Source organism: Drosophila busckii, chromosome 2R (genome assembly GCF_011750605.1).
Source record: "Drosophila busckii strain San Diego stock center, stock number 13000-0081.31 chromosome 2R, ASM1175060v1, whole genome shotgun sequence".
Taxonomy (NCBI): Eukaryota; Metazoa; Arthropoda; class Insecta; order Diptera; family Drosophilidae; genus Drosophila; species Drosophila busckii.
This window is the reverse complement of record NC_046605.1, coordinates 17908171-17935124: the sequence shown is the minus strand read 5'-3', so window position 1 is coordinate 17935124 and position 26954 is coordinate 17908171. Positions and strand designations below refer to the sequence as shown.

The 26954-nt window shown below is 39.0% G+C and overlaps 3 protein-coding genes across 3 annotated transcripts; 2 read left to right on the top strand and 1 right to left on the bottom strand.

Moving 5' to 3' along the window:
• Positions 1-831: 831 nt before the first annotated feature.
• Positions 832-26733, bottom strand: LOC108595005 (leucine-rich repeat and immunoglobulin-like domain containing-NOGO receptor-interacting protein 4). Its single transcript, XM_017980140.1, has 3 exons — positions 25860-26733; positions 19733-19893; positions 832-2895 (listed from the first exon to the last, which is right to left on the bottom strand). The coding sequence occupies exons 1-3, from the start codon at positions 26703-26705 to the stop codon at positions 1674-1676; spliced, it is 2229 nt and encodes a 742-aa protein (XP_017835629.1). The 5' UTR covers positions 26706-26733; the 3' UTR covers positions 832-1673.
• LOC108595012 (cathepsin L1) lies at positions 11544-12604 on the top strand. Its single transcript, XM_017980147.2, has one exon. The coding sequence runs from the start codon at positions 11545-11547 to the stop codon at positions 12541-12543; it is 999 nt and encodes a 332-aa protein (XP_017835636.1). The 5' UTR covers position 11544; the 3' UTR covers positions 12544-12604.
• Positions 13339-14347, top strand: LOC117135098 (cathepsin L1-like). The gene has a single exon (XM_033295090.1). It carries the CDS (start codon positions 13499-13501, stop codon positions 14318-14320), a length of 822 nt encoding a protein of 273 aa, XP_033150981.1. The 5' UTR covers positions 13339-13498; the 3' UTR covers positions 14321-14347.
• Positions 26734-26954: the final 221 nt, after the last annotated feature.

Below are 26954 nucleotides of genomic sequence, written 5' to 3'. Positions count from 1 at the left end.
TAACATTTTTTTTGTATTTATATTTCTGTTCTTTTTTTTTTTTGCTGCAATTTTCAGTGTCTATTATTATTTAATAATGAATTTAAATATTTCGTATATTGTTTGTTTAAATTTAGTTGCAGCTGTTGCTGCAATTTGTTTTAAATTTTTGCATTGCAATTTTGTGTTTTGATTTAGCTTAGTTTGTATTTATTTATTTATATTTTTGTTTTATAGTTAATTTTTGTTTGCTTTGAACAACAATTTTTATGCAAATTGCAGTTGCTGTGGGCACATTTATTTGCTTTGCTGTCCACTCATGCAATTAAATTATGATGCCAATAAATTTTTGCATAAACCAAAGAGCTGAGAAATAACAAACAAATTAAAAGGAAAAGCTATAGCTTTAATGGCTGCAAAAAAAAAAAAAAAAGAGTTTAATAAAATAATGCACAATATTGCTTGCATATTGATTTTTGAATCAATTATTATTTTAAGTTTCATTTGTTTGCTCTTAAATAGACAACGCTTGTTTGCTTTTGTGTGAGTCTGTCTGTTTGACTAAATGTAAATATATTATATAATAATAAATTATTTACAGTTTGTTAGGCAGAACGTATGCTAAATTTGTGCTTATGATTGAGTGCTTATAATTGTTTATTAAATATATATTTACAATTAGTTTCGAGTGTGTGTGAGGCGTAACTTTCCAAAAAATACATTATATTAAGTTAATTTCGCTTATTAAATATAATTTTTATATTGTCATTTTATGTGTTGGTTTTGTTTTTTGTTTTATATAATATTATTTTGATTGCAATTTAGTTAAAATTTAAACAGAATATAGCGCAGCATTAACTGTTGAATTTTAAGAATATTATTTTAATAATATTTCAAGTCAGAATACTTTGAAAATGGACTGTTTGGTTTGGTCCCCTAGTTAATGCTTAGCTATGTTACAAAAAAAAATGGTTGAAAATAAATACTAAACTTTGCATTTGTTACATTAATTTATTTGTTATTAAATTCATTTTGAAATGCGCCTAACAACTAAATACTAACTATGCCGTTAATTAGACTGCTAAATGCTTTAACTATGAGTGGGTTTAGTTCTTAAGAGCTTACTAGCTTGGCTTGCATACTTAGCAAGTGTGTGTGTGTGGGTGTGTGAGAGAGACAGAAAGAGCTAGAGCTAGAGCTAGAGTTAGTTCTACTTTAGCATGTGATTGAGAATTTAACTATAGCTATATATAATATTTCTTTGAAAATGTGGCTCAGCTTACTCACTAATATGACATATATGCATTAAATATTAGTTATTCCATTTTAATTACTTAGTATATAGTTTTATAGTATGCTGCTATACATATATAGACATATCCCTTGTTTCATTTGACGCTTGTTAAACTTTTTGTTGCGAGTTATCAAAATTCATCAGTGTAATAAATCAAATCAAACATCTAACATAAACTACAGCTAAACACAAAATACATAAACCTAATCTCAATCTCAATCTCAACTATGTGTGTGTGTGAGTGTGTGGCAAGCAGCTGCTGCAAGCTTCCCTGTTTTTAAAACTGGCCACTAGATTTCAACTGACTCTGCCTATAGCTGCGATAGTTATTGTTGGTCAGACCCAATCCCAATCCCACCAGCTCAATGCCCACGTCACGTTGCTGCTCCCCACGTCCGCGTCATACGTAAACCACATGCGGCTTGCCACCGCCGCTGCCGGCAGTTGCTGTTGCCGCAGCGGCGGCGTTGACTGCGCTGCCCTGCAACGCCGCCGCCTGCTTCAGCTTGGTCATGGTATGCGTATCCGGATATTCGTAGTGATCGAAGCGCTCGTACAGATGCTCCGGCTCGTCGTCCGCCTCCTTCACCGGCAGCTCCCACGGCTTCAATGCTCTGTACTCGTTCGCAATCGACTGCGCCGCCAGATAGCGCTCCAGCTCCAGCTTGTCCAGCTGCGGCAGCGTCGTCTGCTGATACTCGTGTCCACCACTATGATGCGTCTGCAGCGGCATGGCCTGATGGTAATGATGATGCGCCTGCAGCGTCTGCGCATGATGCGGATAGTTCAAGGCCATGCCCAGTCCGCCATTGGCGCCCAGTGTCATGCTCATGCCGGCGCCAGCTCCCAGCGGCTGATGATGCGCCTGCATAATCCTGTCGTGCACATTGATGATGCTCTTGCTGGTGCGCAGAGGTCCACGCTCGTGCAGCAGCTTGCGTCGCCGCTTGACAAAGCGCAGATAGTAGACGACGCTAATGGCAATCATGACCACCAGCAGACAAGTGATGACGGCACAGACGACGGTCACAATGTGAGCGGGACAGGTGATCTCGCCCTCGCTCATGGTCTGCAGCTGGCGACGCTGGCGCACGCCATCCCGCCAGATGTCGCAGCCAATCTGCTGCTTGTCCATGCGCAGAAAGGCGGAGCTGCTGGCACTTGCCGCCTCCAGACGCTGCTCGTAGGCACTTGGCTCGGTGGTCTGCAGCGCATTCGCAATATGCTGCTCGGCTATGTAGGCGGCCAGTGCGGAGACGCCGTCCTCCGCCTTGTTGGTGGTATCATCTTCATCTGCAGCAGCAGCTGCTTCCTTCGCCAGAGCAGCCACTGCGCCGCCTGATGCGTGCTCCAGCGGCGGCTCGACGCCCTCAAAGTTGCCCGTGACCAGACGCCAGAGCCAGAGCAGCGAGCAGTTGCACTGCAGCGGATTGTCGCCCAAATAAAGTTTTTGCAGCTGATCCACCGGGAACTGGGCCGAGTACAGTGTCTGCAAACTGTTGCTTTGCATATAAACCTCGAGTATGTTCGGATTGCCCTGGAACAGACGCATCGGTATATCGCTCAGCTGTGGATTGAAGTTCAAGTGCAGCGTCTGCATGTGCGTGTTGTCCACAAAGGCTCTGCAAGAAGAAAGAAGAAGAGTTTAATTAATAAATGTAGGTAGAACTATTGAAGTGATTAATCAAATAATTAAATGTGATCTGAGTAAGAAATCTGCCTTTTGTTTAAAATATTTATTTAGAGCTTCGAAGGCAAAGTTTCTATATTTGTTTTTCTTTTTATTTATGCATTATTATCGATAGCTATTTGTCTTTCTGGCTGCTTAAAATCACAAACAATATAAACAAGAGAATTAACTTAAAACGCAAAACGTGAGAAAACACTAAATTGCAATAATTTGCTTTAGTTAAGTTAATATAATTAATATAAATTTAGCAGAAATTTGAAATTAAATATTGTAACCAAATTTTTTCATCTAACTTTTTATAGACAAGCAAAATGTGAGCTCAAATATTTTTTCTACATAGTACTCTATATAGAAATATAATATTAATCATTGCAGTATTCGCTTCTTGAAATTTTATTTCAATTTAATTTAATTGAATTTTTCACATGTAACAAATAAATATAAAATAAAATGCATGCTTTTGATTAGTGATTAGCCAATTATTTTAATAAAAGTTAATGCCACAATCAACGCATATTATTAAAAGCTAACACAAGCAATTATTGCAGTTAGTTAAAACAATGTTTTCGTCATTTAAATCTAAACGCATATAATTACTTGCTTTATGTATAAGTGCAGCCAAATTTAACTTGCCGAAATAGTTGCTCATGATTGATCCTGACTATTAAACTTATTCTTAATTTGTTTACAAAGAGTTCTAAATCGAGTAAGCAAATTGATTAATCAATATCGATATTAATTTGAAAGCTTGTTAGCAGCACACTGTCATCTGCTATATACAGCTGATCGCATCGACTCAAGATTTATTGCTTACAAGCAAATCAAAGTGCAAGTAATTGTAGAAAAAAAACTGCAAGTTAGCTTAACAATTAATTTAATTAATGCGCATGTTAACTAGTAACTCCTACACTGCAATTCAGAGTTTTTTTTTAAAATGCTAAGCTGCTGCTGTTTTTTTTTTTTAGATGCAAGCAGTTTGCCAACAATTGTGGCTGTTTCCAAAATGGCCAATTTGGCGACATGCACAACTGAAAATACAAGCGAGCAAGTTGCTGCTGCCAGTACAACGTAAACGCAGATACACACACACACACACAAGTACACACACAAGTACACACATAGTATGTATGCATGTGTAGCTAGTTGCCATGTGCATTTTAATTATGCAGAACGCGATGCATCAACGTTAAACTTAAATGTCTGGCAATGAAATACACACACACATACATAAGCACACACACACATATGCGCGCACATAGCTGCACTCACATAGCATCGACTTAAGCGACATGGATTTATTTAGTCTGCGTCTATTTAGCTTAATATGACAAAATAAGCAAAAAAGCGAAGCGAGGAAAAGAAAAAGGCAAAGAAATAAAATACTGCAGCATGTTGCACGTTGCACGCTGCACGCTGTACGCTGCACGCCGTAAAGCGTTGCCGTAAATCCCTGCCAAGTTAAGTCAACTTGGCATAAAGACGCGCGCAGTCTCAGCATGAAATAAGTGCAACGTGGCGTATGAGTAACTTAGTGACTTGCTGCTGCTGCCAGCGCGCAGTCGATAACAAACACACACACACAGAGACACAATTTGTCGCTGCTAAGCGAGTTCTTTTCTTACACTCACACTTACAGCAAATTTATTTTTGCTGCTTTTCATTTGATTTCATTTCATTTTCAGTCCCTAAGTTGCATTGCGTGTTAAATGAGCGAATTTATTTGAACTCTGCATTGACAAGTGGCTGCCACTTGCGGTTAGCCAAGTGACGCGTATTAAATGAAATTTAAGCCAAACTTTAAATCAACACAGCAGCCAAAACTCTTTCAACTTTCTAGACACAACACACACACACACACACAAATGAGCGTCTGCCGAACTCCGAATCTTCAATTTTATGCCAAGTTAAGCAGCAACTTCAATTGCAGACATTTGAACATTTTTTCGCCATTATCTGCACAGTCGACAACAAAAACTTCCCCCAAAAACAATTTAGCAAGCGGCGGCTGCAAAAAAACAAATTCAATTATTTGTGCAAATATTATGCAAATAGTGTGAAGAGACCGCAAAAAGCGTAAAACAGAAACGTGACAACGTTCGGCGCTGTGCTCGGGCTGTGATAAAAAGCAAAATGCTTAAGCGTTTGCCACAGGTTGCTGCTTGCTATATGCGCTTTAAATGCAACGCCTCACACACACACACACACACACATATACACAGAAATTCGCTAACATGTCATGTTTGCAGGCTTTGAGCGCAGCCTTTTTGCTGTTGCGAGGCTTTGAGGCGCACCCTGTTCAAAAATGAGGCGTAACCGTTCAGCCAAAATTTTATTTAAAGCAGCATTGATTTTGCTTTAAAGCGTATCTGTAGCTTTATCAATATTATCGCATACCCAAAAAGTTTTTGTTGCTTTTATTTGACTTTTTGTTTTGTCTGCCAGTGTCAAACGTGCGGAAACGGAAATGGTTGCCATGTGTGTGACTCGAAAAGGCGCAAATGTTTGCTTTGCCTTCTTTTTTTTAGGCATGCTCATATGCAAAAATGCACTGTTAACTGTTCGTGTGTGTATGTGTGTGTGTCTGAATTGGAATTACTTGAAATCGTATTGAAATGTTTGCTTTGCGTGCAGAGTCACGTTGCCCGATTTGCCAAACTGCGTTGAGCTCTGAGCTCAGACAGAGATTGGCAAAGCTACTGATGGACAGTTGAGCGAGTCGAGCAGTCAATCAGTCAGTCAGTCAGTCTGTCAAACAGTTTGTCAGTCAGTCAGTCAGTGGCCAATCAATGAAAATGTTGTCTGCTCTTTTTCAAATGCATTCAGAGCTGTCTGCACCCGTGTGAGTAAATCCGCTCTATTCAGTTGATTGACATTTTTACTACAATAAATAGAGAAATATGACAACTGATAGCTCCCATGGGTGGGAGGGGGTCGAACAATAACAGCAGTCAATGCTTTATTGAGCCATGATTTAACTTTTGATATGTGAAAATTGTTGCTCTCTCTCTCTCTCTCTCTCTCACTCACTCACGCTCTGTTAGCTTTAAGCATTTCGCAATGCAGACTAATCATTAACTAATTGCAGTCGTTAAATTGCTGGGGCAAAATTATTAAATGATATGCCCAAAGCATTTGCTAATAGCATTTTAAACGTTTTTAAATTACGCATACGCCCCCGTTTAACTGTTAATTTACGTCAACAGTAACGCAATATTAACGTAACGTAACAACTAAGGGCTATATATATAATAATATATACGTGTCTATAGCTAGTCTGCTCTCATTTCATTTGTTATGCCTTGCAACTATTAATAATGCATAGAGTGCAAAGAAAGCAGCGCACAGTGAGGCAAAATGCGCAGAACATAATTAAGTTGCAAGCAGCTTTAAGTAATATTTGCTTTTAAGAATAAGCTTTGCTTGCTAAGCTGCATATTTAAGCTTGTTTTTTTGCACTTCATCTTTATTTAAATAAGCAACTTGTTTGAGTTTGTTTTGTTTCACTAACTGACGCTGTTTAGCTTGTTGCTTGCATAATTCATAATGTCTTTAAATTCAAGTGCAATTACCAGACCAAGGCATGCATATGCATAAATAGACTCGCTCTCTCTCCCTCTCTCTCTTTCACTTGCTCTTTAGCTTTGTTTACTAGCAGCATAATAGCTACTCACGAGGGCTGCTGCTGCCTTGAAATATTTTCTTGCTCATAATTTATGAAAGAATTGCTGACTGCTGTTACTTCGAAGGGGCATGTGGCATGTGGCAGCAGTAGCAGCAGCATGTTTATGTTTTCCTGTTTCCGTAATTTCTTCCTGCTTTCATTTAACTGATATTGCTATTGTTGTTTTGCTTCGTTCTCTCTCTCTCTCTTTTTTTTTCTTACTGGCATACAAATCTAAAATTATGCATTGCATACTTCTATGAGCTGCAGCTGCTAGAGCGAGCATTCAACACTTTCGAGTGCCAAGCGGAATTACTGGCTAAACTTAAAGTTCAACTTTATTTGCAATCAACACTTAGTCACACTTAATAACGTTTGTCTTATCTTTAATATGTCATAAATTCACTTTTGGGCGGCATTAGGTCTGCAAGCTTATCAATTCTTTTAAGCGATTAATATTTTAGCTCTATCGATAGCAATGATCTCATTACTAACAACTGCACTTAGTCTAACTATTATTATTTATTTACGGTAAACAAACTTTGCCTACGCATTTAGCAAACTATGTACTTAGCTGCGGATCAAAAGCAGCGTGTGCCTATTCATCTATTGATCCACGACAATTTAATGCTTAGGTCTGACGACCTCACAATCTGTATAAATATTGCCGGCTTGACAAACTGCAATCATTCAGTGTTTCGACAATGAGTAAACTTATTGCATTTATCGCACTCATTGCCTGCGTTGGCGCAGCTTCCTATACGGAACTACAGCAGCCGGAGTGGCTTTCGTTTAAGGCCAACTTCACCAGAGTCTACAAGAGTGTGGAAGAGGAGCTGAAGCGCAAGCTAATCTTCGATGCCAACCAACTGTTGATTCGAGTGCACAACAGACGCTTCAAAGCTGGCCAGGAGACCTACGAGCTGGGCGTCAATCAGTACTCAGATCTGAGCTTTGAGGAGTTTGCAGATCTGCTGTTAACCAAGTTTGCCGCAAGGAGTTCTATTGAAAATGCCCATGCAGTGTTTGAGCCAGCACCAGTGGCAGTGGGTAATGCACCCAGTAGCTTGGACTGGCGCAGCCGCGGAGCTGTGACTGGTGTGAAGAATCAAGGCCAGTGCGGCTCTTGTTGGGCTTTCTCTGCTGCCGGCGCTTTGGAGGGTCAGCACTTCTTGAAGACGGGCAAGCTCATTTCGCTCTCTGAGCAGAACCTCGTGGACTGCACCGGTGGCGCACCTTATCGCAATCTGGGCTGCAGTGGCGGCTGGCCTGACAAAGCTCTGAAATACGTGCAGGACAACAAAGGCATCAATGCCCACAGCACTTATCCCTATGATGAAAAGAAGAAGGAATGCAGATATAACAAAAATGCAGTTGCCGCCACAGTGCGCTCCGTGGGCTACGTGGCCAAGAACGAGGAGGCCCTGCGCGTGGCCGTAGCAGAGAAGGGACCCATATCCGTCTGCATTACTGTAACGAAGAACTTCCAGAGCTACAAGAGCGGCGTCTTCAACGACAGCTCATGCCGTGGCAAGCAAATTAATCATGCAGTCGTAGTGGTTGGCTATGGACGCGATGGCAACTCGGACTACTGGCTGGTGAAGAACTCCTGGGGCAACTGGGGCGAGGGCGGCTACATTCGCATGGCACGCAATCAAAGAAATCAGTGCCAAATTGCCAACTATGGTGTCTACGCTGTGATCTAAGTGCGGGCCCAACATCTTCAAGCTGCTACACAATCTTTGTCTATTTGTTGTAAATATTTTTGTTGCTAACGATTGGTATTAAATAAAAAGAGCATAATCTATTTAACTTGCATGCAAAGTAGCTCAGCTCAATTATATAGAAAAGCAATATGCATGGCAATTATTTTATATTAGTGATTCATATTGCATTGTCCGATTTCTTAGAAATATCTTAAGTAGGCAATAGCTTTTATCAGGCAAGTTATCTATAAATTTGAGCTTACTATCAACAATTTGTTTCACTGATTATACCTATAGTATAGATATAAGTTATATATAGTGTAAGTATTTCATATGTTTCAATCAAACAGCTCTACTACTGCAGACAGTAAACAAGATGTTCGAAATAGAGGTGACCAAGAAATCTGTGAAAGTCAGTCCAGTCCCTGATCGACAAGATTACGATGATGAGGACTATGAAAGTCCTAGTCACAATGGTGGCATCACTTCCAGAGCCTTGCAGTATGTGATAGACAATGAGGACAATGATCACTGTGACTGCCAAGTCATGGGCTCTTGCCGGTTGCGCTGGGATCCATCGATAATGAGAATGGAGGAGACTACTGCTTGGTGAAGAACTCTCGAGGACGCATCTCGCGTAATCGCAACAATCAATGCCACATTGCGTCAGATTGTTACTACGCCGAAGTGTAAATTTAATTAAACACAGTATTTCGATATTCAAAATAAATATATTAACTAATAAAGGATTCAATCAAACATTTATTGACCTAATAACTCAAAAGATTGTTGCAATATAATTTACAACTATTTTTTTAAATTGCCAACTGTTGACTTTGACATACTTAAATTAAAGGCTAATATCCATTTAGGATCTGCAAATGGCAGCTGAGTAACCAATTCGCAAGCATCACTTATGGCCAAAGGTTTCAAGTGCTTTAACAAAAACAATGACAGCAAAAAATTTAATATAAAATGATAGATAATAAGCACTCGTAAATATGTACAAATGTTTTTGTTTATTGTTTTGACATACATAATTAGATAATGTAGTACCAAATGCTCGTGTGTGTGTGTGTGTGTGTGTGTTTGGCTCTTTGCCATCCTTCAAAATGACAACAACATCAAGGACAAGCGACAAATGTTTGAAGCGTCTCTTGAAACTGACAACAAAACACACAGACAACAAAGTAAGCCATGAATATCAAAAATATTAAATGTTTAATGAGCAATGCCCTAAAAATAGTCGGAGATGTTGAGATTAAAATAGCTTTAAATTAAATGTGATAAACCACATTTAATGTTACGTATTTTACAACATTTTAAATTATTTTCAATGGCTTATTATTCGATGATGAATTCTAAGCAAATTCTTTTGATAATGAAACCAATTTGATTTACAATAGTAAAAGTTCATTCTACGATAACATGTATTTATCGATAATATTATTGCAAGTCAGTGTAGCTCAAGATTGAGCTAATGTGCGAGCTGCTCATTCTATTAGGCATATACACACTTGAAACTTAATATAATCATAATTTAAAAGCTGCTAAACTATTTGTATTAAATAATAAGAGTATAAAATATATTTATGAGTAGCAATAAATCAATAAATTTATGTTAATATAGTGAATTCATTGTTTACATTAAAGCATTTGCAAAGCCACTTGGCATAAAATCAAATGTAGCGCATGCTTCAGAATATCTTAAATTAAGTCTAAACTGAGGCTTAACGAATTCTCAAGCTGTATAAATATTGCTTGCATGGCAAACTGAGAAATCATTCAGTGCCAAGTGCGCAGAACCATGAGTAAGTTAATCGTATTTCTGGCAATCATTGGCTGCGTCAGAGGAATATACTTGAAGGATCTCTTCGATCGGGAGTGGCTTTCGTTCAAGTTCGATTTCTCGCGTATCTACAAGAATGTGGCAGAGGAGCTGAAGTGCAGGCTGGCCTTGGATGTGAACAAGCTGTTCATTCGAGAGCACAATCTACGCTTCGAATCTGGCGAGGAGAGCTACGAGATGGGGCTCAATAAATATTCGGACTTGAAGTTTGGGGATTTTACAAAGCGCGTGCTCACACTCTTGAACGTTTTCGAAGCAGAAGGGAATGAAAAAGTGGCGTTTGATCGGAAGGCAGCAGCTGACATACCCGATAGCTTGGACTGGCGCACCAAGGGAGCTGTGACTAGCGTCAAGGATCAGGATTGGTGCGGCTCGTGTTGGGCGTTCTCAGCCGCAGGCGCTTTGGAGGGTCAACACTTCTTAAAGACGGGCGAACTCATTTCGCTCTCTACGCAAAATATTTTGGATTGCGCTCATCCTCCAGTCTACAAGCTCTATGGCTGTTATGGCGGCATGCCAGAATTTGGGCTGAACTATGTGATAAAGAACAAAGGCATCAATTCCGATGCGGATTATCCCTATGACTTCGATCAGTTTCCCTGCAGATTTAATAAATGCGCAGTTGCCGCTACGGCGAGCTCTGTTGGCTACGTTGCCCAACAGGAGGAGGCGCTGCGAGTGGCCGTAGCAGAGAAGGGACCCATATCTGTGGCCATTACAGTAACACCCAATTTTCAGAACTACAGAAGCGGCGTCTTCAGCGATAGCACATGCGATGGCCTGCGCCCGAATCATGCGGTACTTGTGGTTGGCTATGGACGCGAGGGCGACTCGGACTACTGGCTGGTGAAAAATACTTGGGGTGAGCAGTGGGGTGAAGGTGGCTACATTCGCATGGCGCGCAACAAAAACAATCAATGCAATATTGCCAGATATGGTGTTTATGCTGTAATCTAAAGGGTCGAGCCATGAATTCAGTCTATTGGTATTAACTAAAAAACATTTATGTGTAGAGTCTGATTAGCTTGCAATAAAACAATAAATTTGGTAACCAACAACAAGTTGTTGTCAAACAAAGTTTGATTATAGATTTACCGGCTACTTATTTCTTTGCTGGAATTAATTGGGCAAGCAGTTTTATAGACCAAGCGCTCTGCTTGTAAAATGATTGTGCAACAATTTTACAACTGCATGAGCTATAAATTTGTTTACTTGTCCTATTTATAATAATTGCATTACAAACAAGGAAGTAGCTCTGAAGAGATTTTAGTCAAGATATTATCTTATCTGCTTAAGCATTTAGTATATAGCTGGGTAGTATAAATTGAGGGAGCATCTCATGGACTACAATCAAAACAGTTCAACATGTTCAAAATAATTGCACTTTTGGCAGTTGTTGCCTTTGTAGCTGCAACTTCTACAACGCAGCAGCTCAATGCTGAGTTTAGCGTCTTTCAAACGGAGTTTGATAGAGAATACGGCAGCGTCGATGAGCAACTGCAGCGTCGGCAAATCTTTATTAACAATAAGCTTTTCATTAATGCGCACAACGAACGCTTCGAAGCTGGACTGGAAACCTTCGAGCTGGGCGTTAATCAGTTTACCGATTTGACTTTCGAGGAATTTGAGCGACTCTTCCTTTCAAAGCTTAATCCGGATAATGTAACGGTTGCTGAAGAGTTTGTAGCTGAGACTGCTGTGCAGCGGGATGGTCCTGCTAGCATAGATTGGCGCAAACGAGGAGCAGTGACTGCAGTAAAGGATCAAGGTCAGTGCGGCTCCTGTTGGGCATTCTCTGCCATGGGAGCGTTGGAAGCCGCTTGGCATCAAAAGACGAAGAAACTCGTTGCACTCTCTGAACAAAACTTGGTTGACTGCAGTCGTGAACAGTATGGGAATTATGGCTGCCGAGGTGGCTGGCCAGAGGCGGCGCTGAAGTATGTGATCGCCAACAAGGGCATCAACAGTCAGAAGACTTATCCTTATACGGCCAAGCAGGGCAAGTGCCAATATAAGCCAAAAGCAGTTGCCGCCAGAGTTAAGCGCGTCGTTAAAGTGGCAAGTCGCAATGAGTTGGCCTTGAGAAGGGCTGCAGCTCTACGACCAATATCAGTGGCTATTGCTGTCACTGCTTATTTCCAAAGCTATAAGAGCGGCGTGCTTAACGATCCGAAGTGTTCTTACGTTAGTGTCAATCATGCGGTGCTTGTGGTGGGCTATGGCAAAGCCGCCAAGGGAGGTGACTACTGGTTGGTGAAGAACTCATGGGGCAAGCGTTGGGGTGAAGCTGGTTACATTCGCATGTCGCGCAATCGCAATAATCAATGCAAAATCGCCGATTATGCTATATATCCTGAAGTGTAAATAATCTAATATTCAACACTCTATTTTTAATTTGTATGCTTGTATATTTTACAAATATGTATGTATTTCAAATAAATCTGATTCACAAATTTCTATTATGAATTTATATATAGTGCAAAAGTTAAATTAAATTTGAAATTTATTGCTTTATTTATCATACAGCAAATACTCTTATTAAAGCTTTCCTCAGTTAAACTATTCAGAGGCACGACAGCAGCAAACTAAATAAACAGCTTGAGTTGAGGCAACACATTAGTTATATTAGTCACATATACAAGTCACAAACAAATACCATTGTCCGATTGTTTATAAGTTGTAACCGATCATAAACGATATTTCTTAGAAAGTTCTTAAGTAAACGATAACTTTTATCAGTTTTGTTAGTTTTGTAGCCCCGCTGCTTGCAAAATGTTGTGCAAGGCTTTGTGAATCAATAAGCTGTAAATGAACTTGTATTGATAGCTTGGTTTATAAAGTGATTGTTGGGCTCAAAATTGGAGCTCAGATAGTAAAATATATCATCTGCATTTATCTAGAGCATAGAGCAGGAAAGAGTACAGATTTTAAATTTTTAACATGTTATATTTGCCATTTACTGATAAACACTTTCATCTTAATAATAATAAAAAGTAGGGCAATAGCTTATCTCATGGGCTAACTGCACTTCTTATCAACTATTTATTTGACTGATTATACTGATAGTACACACTATAGGGGGTATATATAGTGCAAGCATTTCTTAGGCTTCACTCAAACAGTTCTACTACTGCAGACAGTAAACGAAATGTTCAAAATAATTGCAATTCTTGGGCTTGTCGCCTTTGTTGGGGCAGCTTCAATAACTGACACGTTCAGCTCGGAATGGAGCAACTTTAAGTCGAGCTTTGGACGAGGATACAGAAGCCTTGACGAGGAGCTTCAGCGTCGAGAAATCTTCGTTAGCAATAGACTTTTGATGAATGAGCACAACAAACGCTTCAGAGCTGGCCTAGAAACCTTCGAAATGGGCGTCAATCAGTTTAGCGATCTGACCTTTAAGGAATTTGAGGGACTCTTCCTTTCGAGTCTTACTCCGGACAATGCCTCGCTGGCTAAAGAGTCTGTCTATGAACCATCCGGTCGAGCCGTGCCCAGCAGTCTGGATTGGCGCAGTCAAGGGGCTGTTACCCCAGTAAAAAACCAGGGATCATGTGGGTCTTGTTGGTCTTTCTCGGCAAATGGCGCATTGGAGGGACAGTGGTACCTGAAGACCAAGAAACTCATCTCGCTCTCCGAACAAAATTTGGTGGATTGCTCTCGTGAAAAGTACGGCAACCATGGCTGCAACGGTGGCGGGCCAGCCAGTGCTCTGCAGTATGTGATCGACAATGGTGGCATCAACAATCAAAATACTTATCCTTATGTGGGCAAGCAGAACAATTGCAAATATAGCAAGAATGCCATTGCCGCAACGGTGCGATCAATTGCATACGTGGAAAGCAATGAGGGATCCTTGAAGACGGCTGTAGCGGAGAAGGGACCCATTTCAGTGGCTATAGATGTAACAGACAATTTCAAGAACTATAAGAGTGGCGTTCTTAACGATCGCATGTGCTCTACGAGTGTGAATCATGGAGTTGTTGTGGTTGGCTATGGCAGTGATGCCAATGGAGGTGACTACTGGTTGGTGAAGAACTCCTGGGGCACGAACTGGGGTGAAAAGGGTTACATTCGCATGTCGCGTAATCGTAGTAATCAATGCCAGATTGCCACATACGGTGTGTTTACTGTAGTGTAAGTATTCTATATTCAAAAGCTTATTAAACTTGTATGCTTATAAATTTTTTAATTGCATATGTATCAATTGCAAATAGATTGTGAATACAAAATAAAACTCACTGACAAATACGTAGATCATTTTTTCATTAATAAATTAAAATTACATTAAGAAAATAAGTAATTAGCTAGAGTTTTTTCAAAAGTCAAGTATCATAGTCGGAATAACGAAAACGCTAAAAATATACATTTATTTTCAAAGGTTCTATACCAATATTTCCTAAAATTTAAAGATATGAAAAAAGTTTAACTTTCAAATAACTCATATATATATACATTATCCATACTTATGAAGAGTATGGCAGACAGCAAACAATAAATTTAAAGGGTGTAAAATATATAAAATATATAAAGAATTGAATTGCAGCCAATAATTTTTTTCACAATTTGTTCTATATTTGCCATATAGATTATCAATTAATGCACCGCATAATACGAGTTGACGTATTAAAAACTAAATGTCTGCTTTTAAGCGATTAATTATATCCCATTGCTCATATTTGTTAGGCTACCAGTTTTATAATGCAAATGTTGTGCAAGCCTTTTATGAATCAATAAGTTGTAAGTCTGGTAGTATTTATAGCTCTGGTAAATCAGACTTCGATCAACTACGCATTTTCTATATCTTTAAATAACTTGTACAATAAAGTGTTCAAAATTGAAGTCTGATAATACGGCTCTGTTCGAAATATATTCAAATCGCATTTATCTAGAAATTAGATCAACAGCGACAATGACTGCCATTATGTTATATATATATTATGGACAAACGCAATTTGCCATTTCTAGAGAGGCACTGATAACTGCTTACACCTTAATAATAATAAAAGAATAGGGCATGGGCTTACTGGAACTATTGAGCTAACTATCAACTATTTATTTCGCTGATTATACATATAGTATGCACTAGGAATTTCTTAGGCTTCAATCAAACAGTTCTACTATTGGCAACAAACATTTTGTGGACCTAATAACTCAAAAGATTGTTGCAATACAATTTACAACTATTTTTTTAAGTTGCCAACTGTTGACTTTGACATACTAAAATTTAAGGCTAATATCCATTTAGGATCTGCAAATGGCAGCTGATTATTCAATCCGCAAGCATCACTTATAACTAAAGGTTTCAAGTGCTTTAACAAAAACAATGAAAGCTAAAAATTGAATATAAAATGATAAATAATAAGCACTCGTAAATATGTACAAATGTTTTTGTTCATTGTTTTGACATACATAATTAGATAATGTAGTACTAAATGCTCGTGTGTGTGTGTGTGTGTTTGGCTCTTTGCCATCCTTCAAAATGACAACAACATCAAGGACAAGCGACAAATGTTTGAAGCGTCTCTTGAAACTGACAACAAAACACACAAACAACAAAGTAAGCCATGAATATCAAAAATATTAAATGTTTAATGAGCAACGCCCTAAAAATAGTCGCATATGTTGAGAGTGTTTTAAATAGCTTTCAATTAAATACGATAAGGTAAAGCTAAATATAAAATATTTAAAATTTTTAATAATTTTTAACGTTTGATTTTTTTTGGCTTTAAGTCACTTTATTTAAGTTGTGAGCTATCGAAGAATTTATTATGAATTCATTTGGAAGTGTGACAAAACTTAATACTACGATAACATTTATTTATCGATAACAAACTGGGTATTAAAGTTGCTGCTCATTAAAGTTGTCTGCCCTTTAATTTGTTAATAACAGTTCACATTATTTAGCTAAGTCTTTTTACGGCCTGCAGCTTTTTATCAGCAAATGATTTTATTTATTGCCGATGCAGTTAATCTTTTGCTTAGCCAAGCTGATTCGATAATTCATGGACTTCCAGACCATTAGACACACAGAGTCATCTAACCACACTTGAAACTCAATGTTGACCCTTCATAATTCAATTGCCATCCAGCCGCACAAATTACAACCCCAAGGCTGCCGCAAAGCAAATGTCTCACATGTCCAAGCGCTGTGGCTGCCCCCAGCTCGCCCCAATCGCAGCGAGATCAAAAAGGGAATTCTCTCGTTTCGTTTGGTGTGTTGCATAAATTTTAAAACAATTAGCTTCAATTTTGAAATCCGCAATGTCAAACAAACCAAACAGGCGACACCTCTCGCGTGATATCCTTTTGGCCAACAAAAAACAGCAACAACAAATGTTAATGTGGCGAATGACTTTTTGCTATTAAGTCATGCGCCCTGCCAGACTAAAAATGTTCACTTAATATTCCCTTTGAGACGAGAGAGCTACAGATGGAAGGACCAAAGTGTCAGTGACTGCTGCTGTTGCTCCTGTTGTCCTGGGAGGGTTGTTTGCTTTTTTGGCGTATGACGTGCCGCTGCCTAATGAATTTTGTGAGTGCGCGTTGATTGTTTAGGTGTAAGGTTTTTATAATGAGCCAACACCCACACGTACACACCCACACATCCATACATACATGCATGCGTGTATGTGTGTGCAAAATGTAACTGCTATAAAATTTGCTATCAACGTGTTGCCATCGTCCTGATTGCCACCTTTTTATGCTGCGTTTGGGAGAGTTTCCATTAACGTATTTGCATAAATATTTACATATGTGTGTGTGTGTGTGTGTCAGTCTATGAATCGCAGCTGATGCCTTGGCCAGGGGTTTGTTTCGCTCTTTGCATAACTTTAAAATGTTGCGCTATTTCCGTTCACTTTTTACATATTTCTCTTTATTTTTCTCTTTTGCCAATGCATGTCTAACAATTTGTCTGCCAAACCCCCTTTGACTGCTCTCGAACCCTCAAAGTTTGTCAAAAAGTTGGCGCAAAATATAATTTCCTGCGTGTGGAAAGTATTTGAAAAATTTTACTGCCGGAAAAGTAGCATAATGTTGAACTGTGTGTGGGGCAGAGAGATTTGAATTTGACAGTTGCAAATAGATTTCATAACTAACCCCACTAAGTATGCAACAATTATTTAGCTGCAACATTAGCATAAAGATCGGTTTGGAGCTAATGCTGGGAAATCAAACAAAAGCCGAACAAAGAGCAAAAGCAATTACAAAAGCTTAGAGTCGTTTGCGGTGGGTGGGAGTGGGCGCTGAGACATGAAAATCAAACGAAATTACAAAATTAAACTGATTTAATGGCAGCTCTTGTGCAGCCATTTACATGTTACGGACTTTTGGGCAAAGCTTGTAGCGTTAGGCATGTTAATATTGCACTTGAGGGACGGTAGAGGGGCTCGGCTGGGGCGTGGTTGATTGACAGACAGACAGACAAGTCGAGACGCTGGCACAGACAGCCGACTGGGCTCTATTGATGATTTGATATGAAAATTGCCTGGAATTATTGAATTAACATATGCTCGAATTGAGCGCAAGCATGCCATGCCACATGTGGCAGCAATTTCGCTTTGCAATTGTATGCGTGTGTCTATGTGTGTGTGTGAGCATCTTATTAGCAAAGCGTATTAGACATGATTGATTGCATTGAGTAATAATGATTTGTAGCTGAGGCTTCTACAAGTATCTTTTGTATTTCTCTTTGTGAGTGTGTGTGTGTGTTTAAACGGGGGGTGTTTGGAGGTCACGTGCAAGTGTGTGGAAAGTGAATTGCATAATAAGCTGGCTTATGCTAAGGTTAAGCCTCTATTCGAATTGCAGGCTTTGCCTTTCGCTTTTCATACTTTGAACTTTAAATTAGCAAAATTGTAATTAGCAAAATAGTACATTAGATCCATTCAATTCAAGCATTATAAATTATCCTTTCTAAGCTGTATTCATGTTTGCATTACTAAAGGCTATGCAAAACATTTACTTAAGTAGTGTGAATATTGCTCTATTGGGGCTTTATTTAATATAATTCAGCTATTCAACAACATTTTGTTAATGATTAATGTTGCAATAGGTAACGATAGTTTGAGCAATCGATACATATAGTAATGCGTACTAGTGGCATGGAAAAGGCGGAAGATCATAGCTTGAGAATATAAATTCTATAAGCTTAATATATATATATATTTATATATCCAAGTGCACCAAATGTTTGTGTAGATAGAAGGATATGCAATGTAAAGCAAATACAACAGAAAAGCTTTTGAAACATATTATTGAATTTTCAAGAATATTTAATACTGAGCAATAGGTCTGCGTAGTCTAATTAATCGATATATCAAGTATCGAGTACCAGCGATAATGAAAATGTAGCAGCTCTAAGCTTGAGAAATCACTTGAAAATAAATTGTGCAAGCTTAATAAATATATTCAAATGCATGTTTGTTCTTTAATTGTCATTGTATAAAAGCAGTCACATTAACCCTTCCATTATCGGTAAAAGTTTACGTCATTTGAAATTCGAAAAGGCCGTAAGAGACTTTATCGCTGATATACGATAAGAAGAAAGTAAAGAGCTTCAAAAGCTTCCAAGCTTTAATTGAGGTATAGGACTAAACTTTCCTTTCCCGCTCATCTGAGGGTTACAATTAAGAATAATCTAGACCTAAATATAGATCAATCATTTTTCAAAACTTTTATTAACAGTTGCATATTTAATAACTATTTTTATTTAATTGATTTTTGTTTTTTTTTAATATATATTTTTGGTAGAACATTCTTTGAACGTTAAGAAAAATTACATTGATTACAAAATCAAGACCTTTGGTAAGGACTAGGAGATCGGTCATGGGTAACTTTCTTTTTCCGCTCATCTGAGGGATACAATTAACAATAATCTAAACTAAATATAAAGCAATTATTACTCAAAACATTGCAAATTAATTGTTTATTTATTGATTTGTGTTTCATTTTTAATATATTTTTGATAGAACAATCTTTGAGCGTTAAGAAAAAGAACGTATAGAGCCACAGTTTCAAAATCAAGTTATTTATTTGGGAGATTGGCCCATCTGAGGGTTACATTTAACAATAAAATAAACTTAACTAAACTATATCAATTAATACTCAAATTATTTCCTAGCAGTTTAACGTTTATTTATTGATTAATGTTTAATTTATTGAATATTTTTGATAGACTTAAGCAAGTCGCACAGCTTTTCATACTGCAGCTTATGTTATACATATAAAAACGCCTAGAGCTATGCTACACAATTATTTGGAATTGAAAACAAACGTGTGGACAGCAGTTATTTGCCCTGAAGTTGCTTTGGCTGTCTATTTAACAGCTGCAGTTGATTGCCCGAGCCAGAGCAACAAACAAACAAACACACACACCAGCATAGTTTCAATTCCTTTAGCCACTCTCACTTTAACCCAGTTTTATATGCGGCATAAAGCGCTGCACTCGAGCTCGTTAAGTAACTGGCTACGACTGTAAACTTTGTTGTGCTACTCTTTGTAAACTTTCGCTGAGTTGCAAATAAAGAAAAAAAAAAACAGCAGGACTTACCTCGAATCGATGCGCTGCAAGTAGTCCAAGCGGCTCAAATGCAATTCGCGTAAATGAAACAAGTTTAAAAATGCCACAGCGGGCAAGTGGGCAAAACGATTGCCGCCCAAGTTCAAATAAGTGAGATTCGAAAGTTTCGAGAGCTGCTGTGTGGGCACCATCTGCAAAAAAAAAGAAAGAAAGAGATAGATATAAAGTTAGCTAAATATTGAGGCAATGGATTTTATTTAGCAAGCGCTGCGCAAACTTTTGGTGGCGCGTGGGCGTGGGCGAGCGAGCTTATAAAATGTTAATGCCTCGGCACTCAACTTTAAAAGCGTTTTGTGGCTGCCACTTGATCGTTGGCCACTAAGCTGCTGCAAATAGCACTTGGCATTCCAAGTTGCACTCACATACATATTTATGGATTTGCGCTGTTTCAAAAACGAATCGAAATTCCACAATCAAAACGGCATGCGGAAACGGAAACGTCATGCACGTCATGTACATCCGTGCGCCATTTTGTAATGTCTGACCAATTCGTACAATCAATCCGCCGGCAAATTTGTTGCAACTACAATTTAAGCAACGGCTACGGCAAAAGCTTTAACGTGGGGCAGAGTCAGCAAAAGCAAAAGCAAAAGCTTTTGGCTGTTTTCGACAGGCTCATAAAAGTAACGAACAACAACAAAAAATACCGCTATTTGGTAACCCCACCCCCCTTGAGCTGTTGGCGTGTCGGAAGCTACGTGCCAAACGTCCGGACACGAATAGCGCGAGCGCGAGCGCGATAACGTAATGAACTGCGTGTGGTGCTGCAAAGGGGCAGGAGTCAGCAGCTGCAGCTCATAAGGCAAATAATAATGTGGAAAAAGGGCGCAGAAAGAGCACAAAAATTAAATTAAAAGCATTACGCATACGCTATGTAGGCCAAGCGCTCACAATTGTACAGCCTAATGGTAATTTTTGCCTCCCAAAAAGGCGCAAACCTTTGCTTGCAATACTCTTCAAAGTCAAAGCAAGCAGCAGGCAAATTAAAAAAGCAAAAGAAATACAAAGCGTTGCCTGTCTAGGGTCAATGCAGCGCAGCGTGAAAAGCGCTGGGAAAAATAAAAAGCAAAAGCACAAAAGAAAGTGAAATTATATTGACTTTGATTTCACAAATTAATTCACAGCCCCAACAGTTTGTAATGCATTTAAAGCTAATGACTGCTATCAAAATTTAAATTTGTTGAATTTTAAAGTTGCCGCAGTAAATAAAACTACATTTAATGCTATGCTGAGCAGCAAAATGAAATCAAAGTACACACAGTTCAATTATTCAAAATTGTAAAATTACGCCTATAATTTTAATGCCCAGTTGTTGGTGAAATCAAATATTTGCTGATTTTTGCTTGCAGTTCATTTTGAATGTGAATTTGCAGCAACATTTAATGCAAGCAGCTATGAGCTATGAGCTTGGGCTAAAAATTAAATGCTCGCAAAGCTGCAAGTCGTTGAATAACAAGCACTGAGCCACTCGCTTACAGGCAACACGAGTTTGTTCCTTTTTTTTCTTTACTATATATGCATCATGTAATCAGAGACTATACAGAGCTTTTTGTGTTTGTGGTTGCTATTGTTGTAGTTGCTGCTGCTGGCTGCTGTTGCTGCTGTTGGAAATAAAATAGCAAAGAGTAGCCAACATGGCCACAGCCTGACGAATGCGCTTTGCTCTCGCTCGCTGTGTGTGTTGCTTCCCATGTAAGTTTATGTCTAGCTAACTGTCTGGTCACACACACACATACACACATACAGCATGCATATATATTTATGGTCGTTAAAACAGGATAAGGGTAGTTGCTGCTGCTGCTGCTAGGCTAAGCAGTTGGCAGCTATGCGTAGTCAACGGCAACCGACAGAGGAATTTATGGCGCTTGGAATCAGTTCGAAACTACTTAAAATACCTTTTGGCATTTTGCAGTTGAAATATTGTCTAGCCGTGTGCTTGCTTGCAACCAACTTTTGCTGCACCTCTGGGGCATAAAATGCAGCAGCATGAACTAACACAAAAAAAAAAAATACATCTACATTCAACTGCATGCGTCCTGGACGAGGACGAGACTTTGTTTTAAGCAACAGCAGCAGTAGCTTTTCGGTATTTGCTAAGCAGCATTCTTGCCACGCTCTAACTGTTGTTGCATGAACATAATGCAGCTGCCAAAAGCTTGAGCATAATGCATATATTACAAATATTTTTGACTGCATAGAAATTTATAATAAAAATTTTGTATATGAAAATCGTTCATGCAGCCAATGAGCTCTGATTAAAATTTACTAATAATATTTTCATGCATTTGAGGTGTGCTTAAAATTAAACGAGAGCTTTATATTATCTTGAGTTCATACTGCCAACATTTCAATCTTATACTATACATGTTAGCTCCACTGGATAAAAGTTATGTATTGTTAAAAATGTGGAAACATAATGTGTAAATTATTTAAAAAATTTTGTGGCAGAAGAAAATTTATATGCCAATTGGTGATCGCTCAGTGTGTTGTCGTTTTAATAGCTTTTTAATGAACTGGAGTGGTTATCATCTTCAATGTTTAATTAACTCATTATGATTGTTATGGTTTTATTTGATTGCTTGCTCGAGTTCTTTCAGCAATCAAATATTATAACACAGCTAAAAATTAGTTTTGACTTAATAACTCTCAAAGCTTGGCAATTAAAATTCTTCTTATCACCATAAATAAACCAATACTACAAATTGTCAGTTAGGCAAATTAAAAATAGATAAGCCCAAATTGCTTACTTAACGAAATTCTTGTTAGTCTCTTATCAAAAAGCACATAACACGTGTTCACCATTAAATATTGCACTTAAAGCTTCTCATGTTTGGGAGTATAAAAGACCGTCTTCAGCACAGATGGAACTGTAAAGTTTGGAACATGTTGCAACTAACAGTAATACTACTACTGACTGGCTTAGCCATAACCAGAGCTGACGTATCCAGTCGCATTGTCAATGGCTACGAACCTAAAAATGGCGACATACCCTACATAGTGTACTTGACTTCACCCATCAAAGATGCTATAAACTCTCACAACGCTTGTGGTGGCTCCATAATTGGCCACACTTGGGTGCTAACTGCTGCTCATTGTGTCTATGAGAGAACTCCTGTAACCATCTCTTATGGTTCAACCGATCGTTGGACTCATCAATTCGAATATACTATAAGCGGTGATGATATCATAGTACATCCCGACTACAGCAATACCACCCACATGAATGACATCGCGCTATTGCGTACTCCTCATATGGAATTTACGAATCGCACCAAAAAAGTGGAGCTGCCCAGTTTGCATGATCGGGATAACAAGTTTAACAACTGCGGGGTAAAAGCCTGCGGCTGGGGTCGCACTGGCACTAACATAACGTGGATGGGCAATCTACTTTGTGCCGATTTGGAGGTTACTAGCAATCAGTGCAATTCGCATAAAAGCCTTATATGCGCTCACTCTAAGGAGGGTAAAGCCACTTGCAATGGTGACTCTGGTGGTCCCTTGGTCACACTCGAGGGTGCCAAACTTATTGGTGTTACATCTTATGGTATTACAACCGGACCGGACGAAGGTTGCGAGACCGGCTTGCCTCATCATTTTAGTCGCGTTACCGCAAGTCTGGATTGGATACGTAACATAACTGGTATTGCATATTAATAAATTCAATTACCTTCATGTAATAAATGTGAGCTACATTAAGGCTCTAGGAATTTTACAGTGAATATACCTTTTTTATTAGTGGGGCCACAGAAATCTCCTGAGAGTTTAGCTTTAAGTGTGGAATATTCAGTTTCAGCGTTTTAGAGTTTCTACCATTTCTATCTTTTAAAGTTGAATCGGTTTCACCGAAAAACAGCTAAAGGAGGATTTTGGATTGGCTTGATTTGAAAATCTGCGGCACTACAGTTTATATATTATTGTAGTAGAAAACCGTTCTAAGAATCATTGACCATGAATTGATCTTACTCTTTCTCTTAAAGGGAAGTTCTTGGAGCTTGGTAAATTTAATTTCAATAAAAAACTTACTAAAACTCAATATCAAAGACTTCTGCTACATTCAATAGGTATACAGCTTTGATTCACTATTCATATAAACAAACAAGAAGAATAAGGCAACCAAAAATTTGCGGAGATGGAACACTTTGTTACTTTTTTCAAGCAGCAGCGTTGCTAAGCAATATTCTTGCCATGCTGTAACTGCTGTTGCAAGGACATAATTCCGCTGAGAGAACACATTGATAAAAATAAAATAATAAGAATAAAATTAGAATGTGTTTTTACTGAAAATATTCTAAGAATTGCATAAGAAAAACGATGCACTAAGAACATTCATGTCATGGTTGATTCTTAAGATTCTTCTCGACTATTTGGGAAATCCAAATTAATTTATAAACTCCTTTTTTATTTATCACAGAGTGCAACAAAAAAATTTGTGAAGCCTCTTTTTAGGATTTTAATGCTTTTATCCATTAATTTGAATAATGAAAAATAAAAACACGTCCTACCCAAGCTGTTGCTAAAAAATTGTTTTGACAATTTTGAGAAATTATAATATTGCTCGTACGCTGCCATAAATCAATATTCAAATTGCTAATTAGGCAAATTAAAAATAGATAAACACAAATTCCCTATTTAACGAAGTTCTTTTTAGTCGCTTATCATAAAGCACATAACACGTGTTCTCCATTAAATATTGCACTTAAAGCTTCTCATGTTTGGGAGTATAAAAGACCGTCTTGAGCACAACTGGAACAGTAAAGCTTGGAACATGTTGAAACTAACAGGAGTACTTCTACTGACTGACATTGCCATAACCAGAGCTGATGTATCCGGTCGCATTGTCAATGGCTACGAGGCTGCAGATGGCGACATACCCTACATGGTTTACTTGACTGCAGAAGACAAATATGTTACAAACTCATATAAAACTTGTGGTGGCTCCATAATTGGCAATACTTGGGTGCTAACTGCTGGTCATTGTGTCTGTGAGAGAACTCCTGTTATCATCTCCTATGGTTCAACCGATCGTAGGACTCCTCAATTCAAACATATTGTAAGCGGTGATGATATCTTTTTACATCCCACCTACGATAAGTATTCACTTATTTTTGACATCGCGCTATTGCGTACACCTTATGTGGAGTTTTCGAGTCGCGTGAACAAAGTAAAGAATAGGATTAGGATTTTCTACATCAAAGCTCGAAGCTCGATTTTGTGATGCTTTAAGATTGCTTCACGATCCTTGGCATTCCAATATATATTATAGTAGCCAACTAACCTCGCCTTCATCAATTGTTCTGAAAGCACGACTTGAGTTTGATCTCGCTTAAATTGAAGATCATGCAGCGCTTGAGCTTGGTAAATTGAATTAGCATAAGCTACTAACTGGTCTCTGATAATTACTCCCAGCATTTTAAACAGCTTTACAGCTTTGATGGAGCATACGCATTGAATTTAAAGCAAACGAAAGAAGCATAAAGCAACCAGGAAGCTTGCGGAGATGGAACAGATTGGGATGAAGACAGAGGGCAGCATTTAACAAACGGAAAATGTCGGACGAATGAGCTGGGGGCGGGAGGGGTGCAGGCTGAGGAAAGTGTATACGCAACAGAAATCAGCACAGCACGGACATGTTTGCATGCATAAATAGCAAAAGGACATGGCCAAAGGACAACGCAGTGTAAGTGAGTGAGGCACACACACACGCATACAGAGAGGGACAAGTTATGGTTATTAATTTTGCGAATGCAGAAGACAGTGTCGTGTGTGTGAGTGTTTGTGTGTGTGTGCAGGAAGGAGGAACTTAAGCCTGGCATTGGTGTACACCAGCACAGTGGCCAAGGAGCGCCAACAATCCGCTTTGTGAAGTGTTGCTCACAGGATAAAGCAGCAGAGCAAAGTGTCTGATTTATGTGTGTGTGTTTGTGTCTGTGCGCCAAAAAGGCAGCTACAATATTTTAGCTGTTGTGCTGGGCCTTGTGTTGTAATAACACTTCAGGCGACTTCCGCCGCCCGGTTTTATGCTAAATTATTTTAGCCAACAACAAGAACAACAACAACAAGTATACGACATGTTGGCAATTATTTATGTCAAACTCACCGTCAAATTGTTATCCGATAGATCCAAGTGCTTCAACGATATGAGACCTTCGAAGGCATTCACGTCCAGCTCGCTCATCACATTGCCGCGCACACTGAGCGCCAGCAGCTCCTTCAATCCCTCGAAGCTGTCGTTGCGCACAAACTCGACGAGATTGTCGGACATGTCGAGGCTTTTGAGCGAATGCAAATGCCACAAATTGTTGGCGGGCACATCCAGCAGGCGATTGTTGCGAAACACAAGCACCTCCAACGACAGCATCCCTTTGAAACAATTCGCCTCGAGGCTCACAATATTGTTGTTGGTCAGGTCGAGCTCGACGAGCGCCGCGAGGTCCGCCAGCGCCGTATGATGCACCGTCTCGATGCGATTGTAGCTCAAGTCCAACAGCAGCAGATTCGTTAAGCCCTTGAAGGCGTGTTTATGCAAAGCACTAACTAGATTCCTGCTCAGATTCAAAGTGCGCAGCTCCGCTTGATACTCGAAATTCTTCGAGCCCAGCGTTTCGATAATGTTCTGCGATAAGTCGAGCACCTCGAGCTTCATGTAAAAGGGCAGCGTGAACTGCAAGTTACGTATGCGATTAAGTGTCAGATTTATGTACTTTGTCTCCGGATTAAGCTGTATGGGCACATCCTCCAGCGCGGCGTCCACACACAGCGCCCGACTGTTTGCCTCGCCGCCCAGGCATTGGCACTTCGAAGGACAAAAGGCGTCTATGCTGCCTGCCTGCAGCAGCAGCAGCAGCAGTGGCAACAGCACTAGACACCACAAAGTTGTAGGCCAACTTCTATTCTCGCATTGTATGTGTGTGCTCTTGAGACGCTTGTGTGTGTGTGCGGCCATTTTGCTTTGCTTTCTCTCTTTGTATTTGCTCAGTTGTTGTTGTTCTTGTTTGTTGCTATTGTTGTTGATTTTAGTTGTGTAGATCACCAATTACTGCACATTCTAATTGGCATTGCGCTGCAAATAGAATAAACAAATTGTTATTAATTTGGTTAACAAATTGTTAGTAATCATCATCAGTGCTTATAGAAATATTTGTATTTAAATGTTGAGCTAATTATTAACTATTTATATATATTTATATCTTTT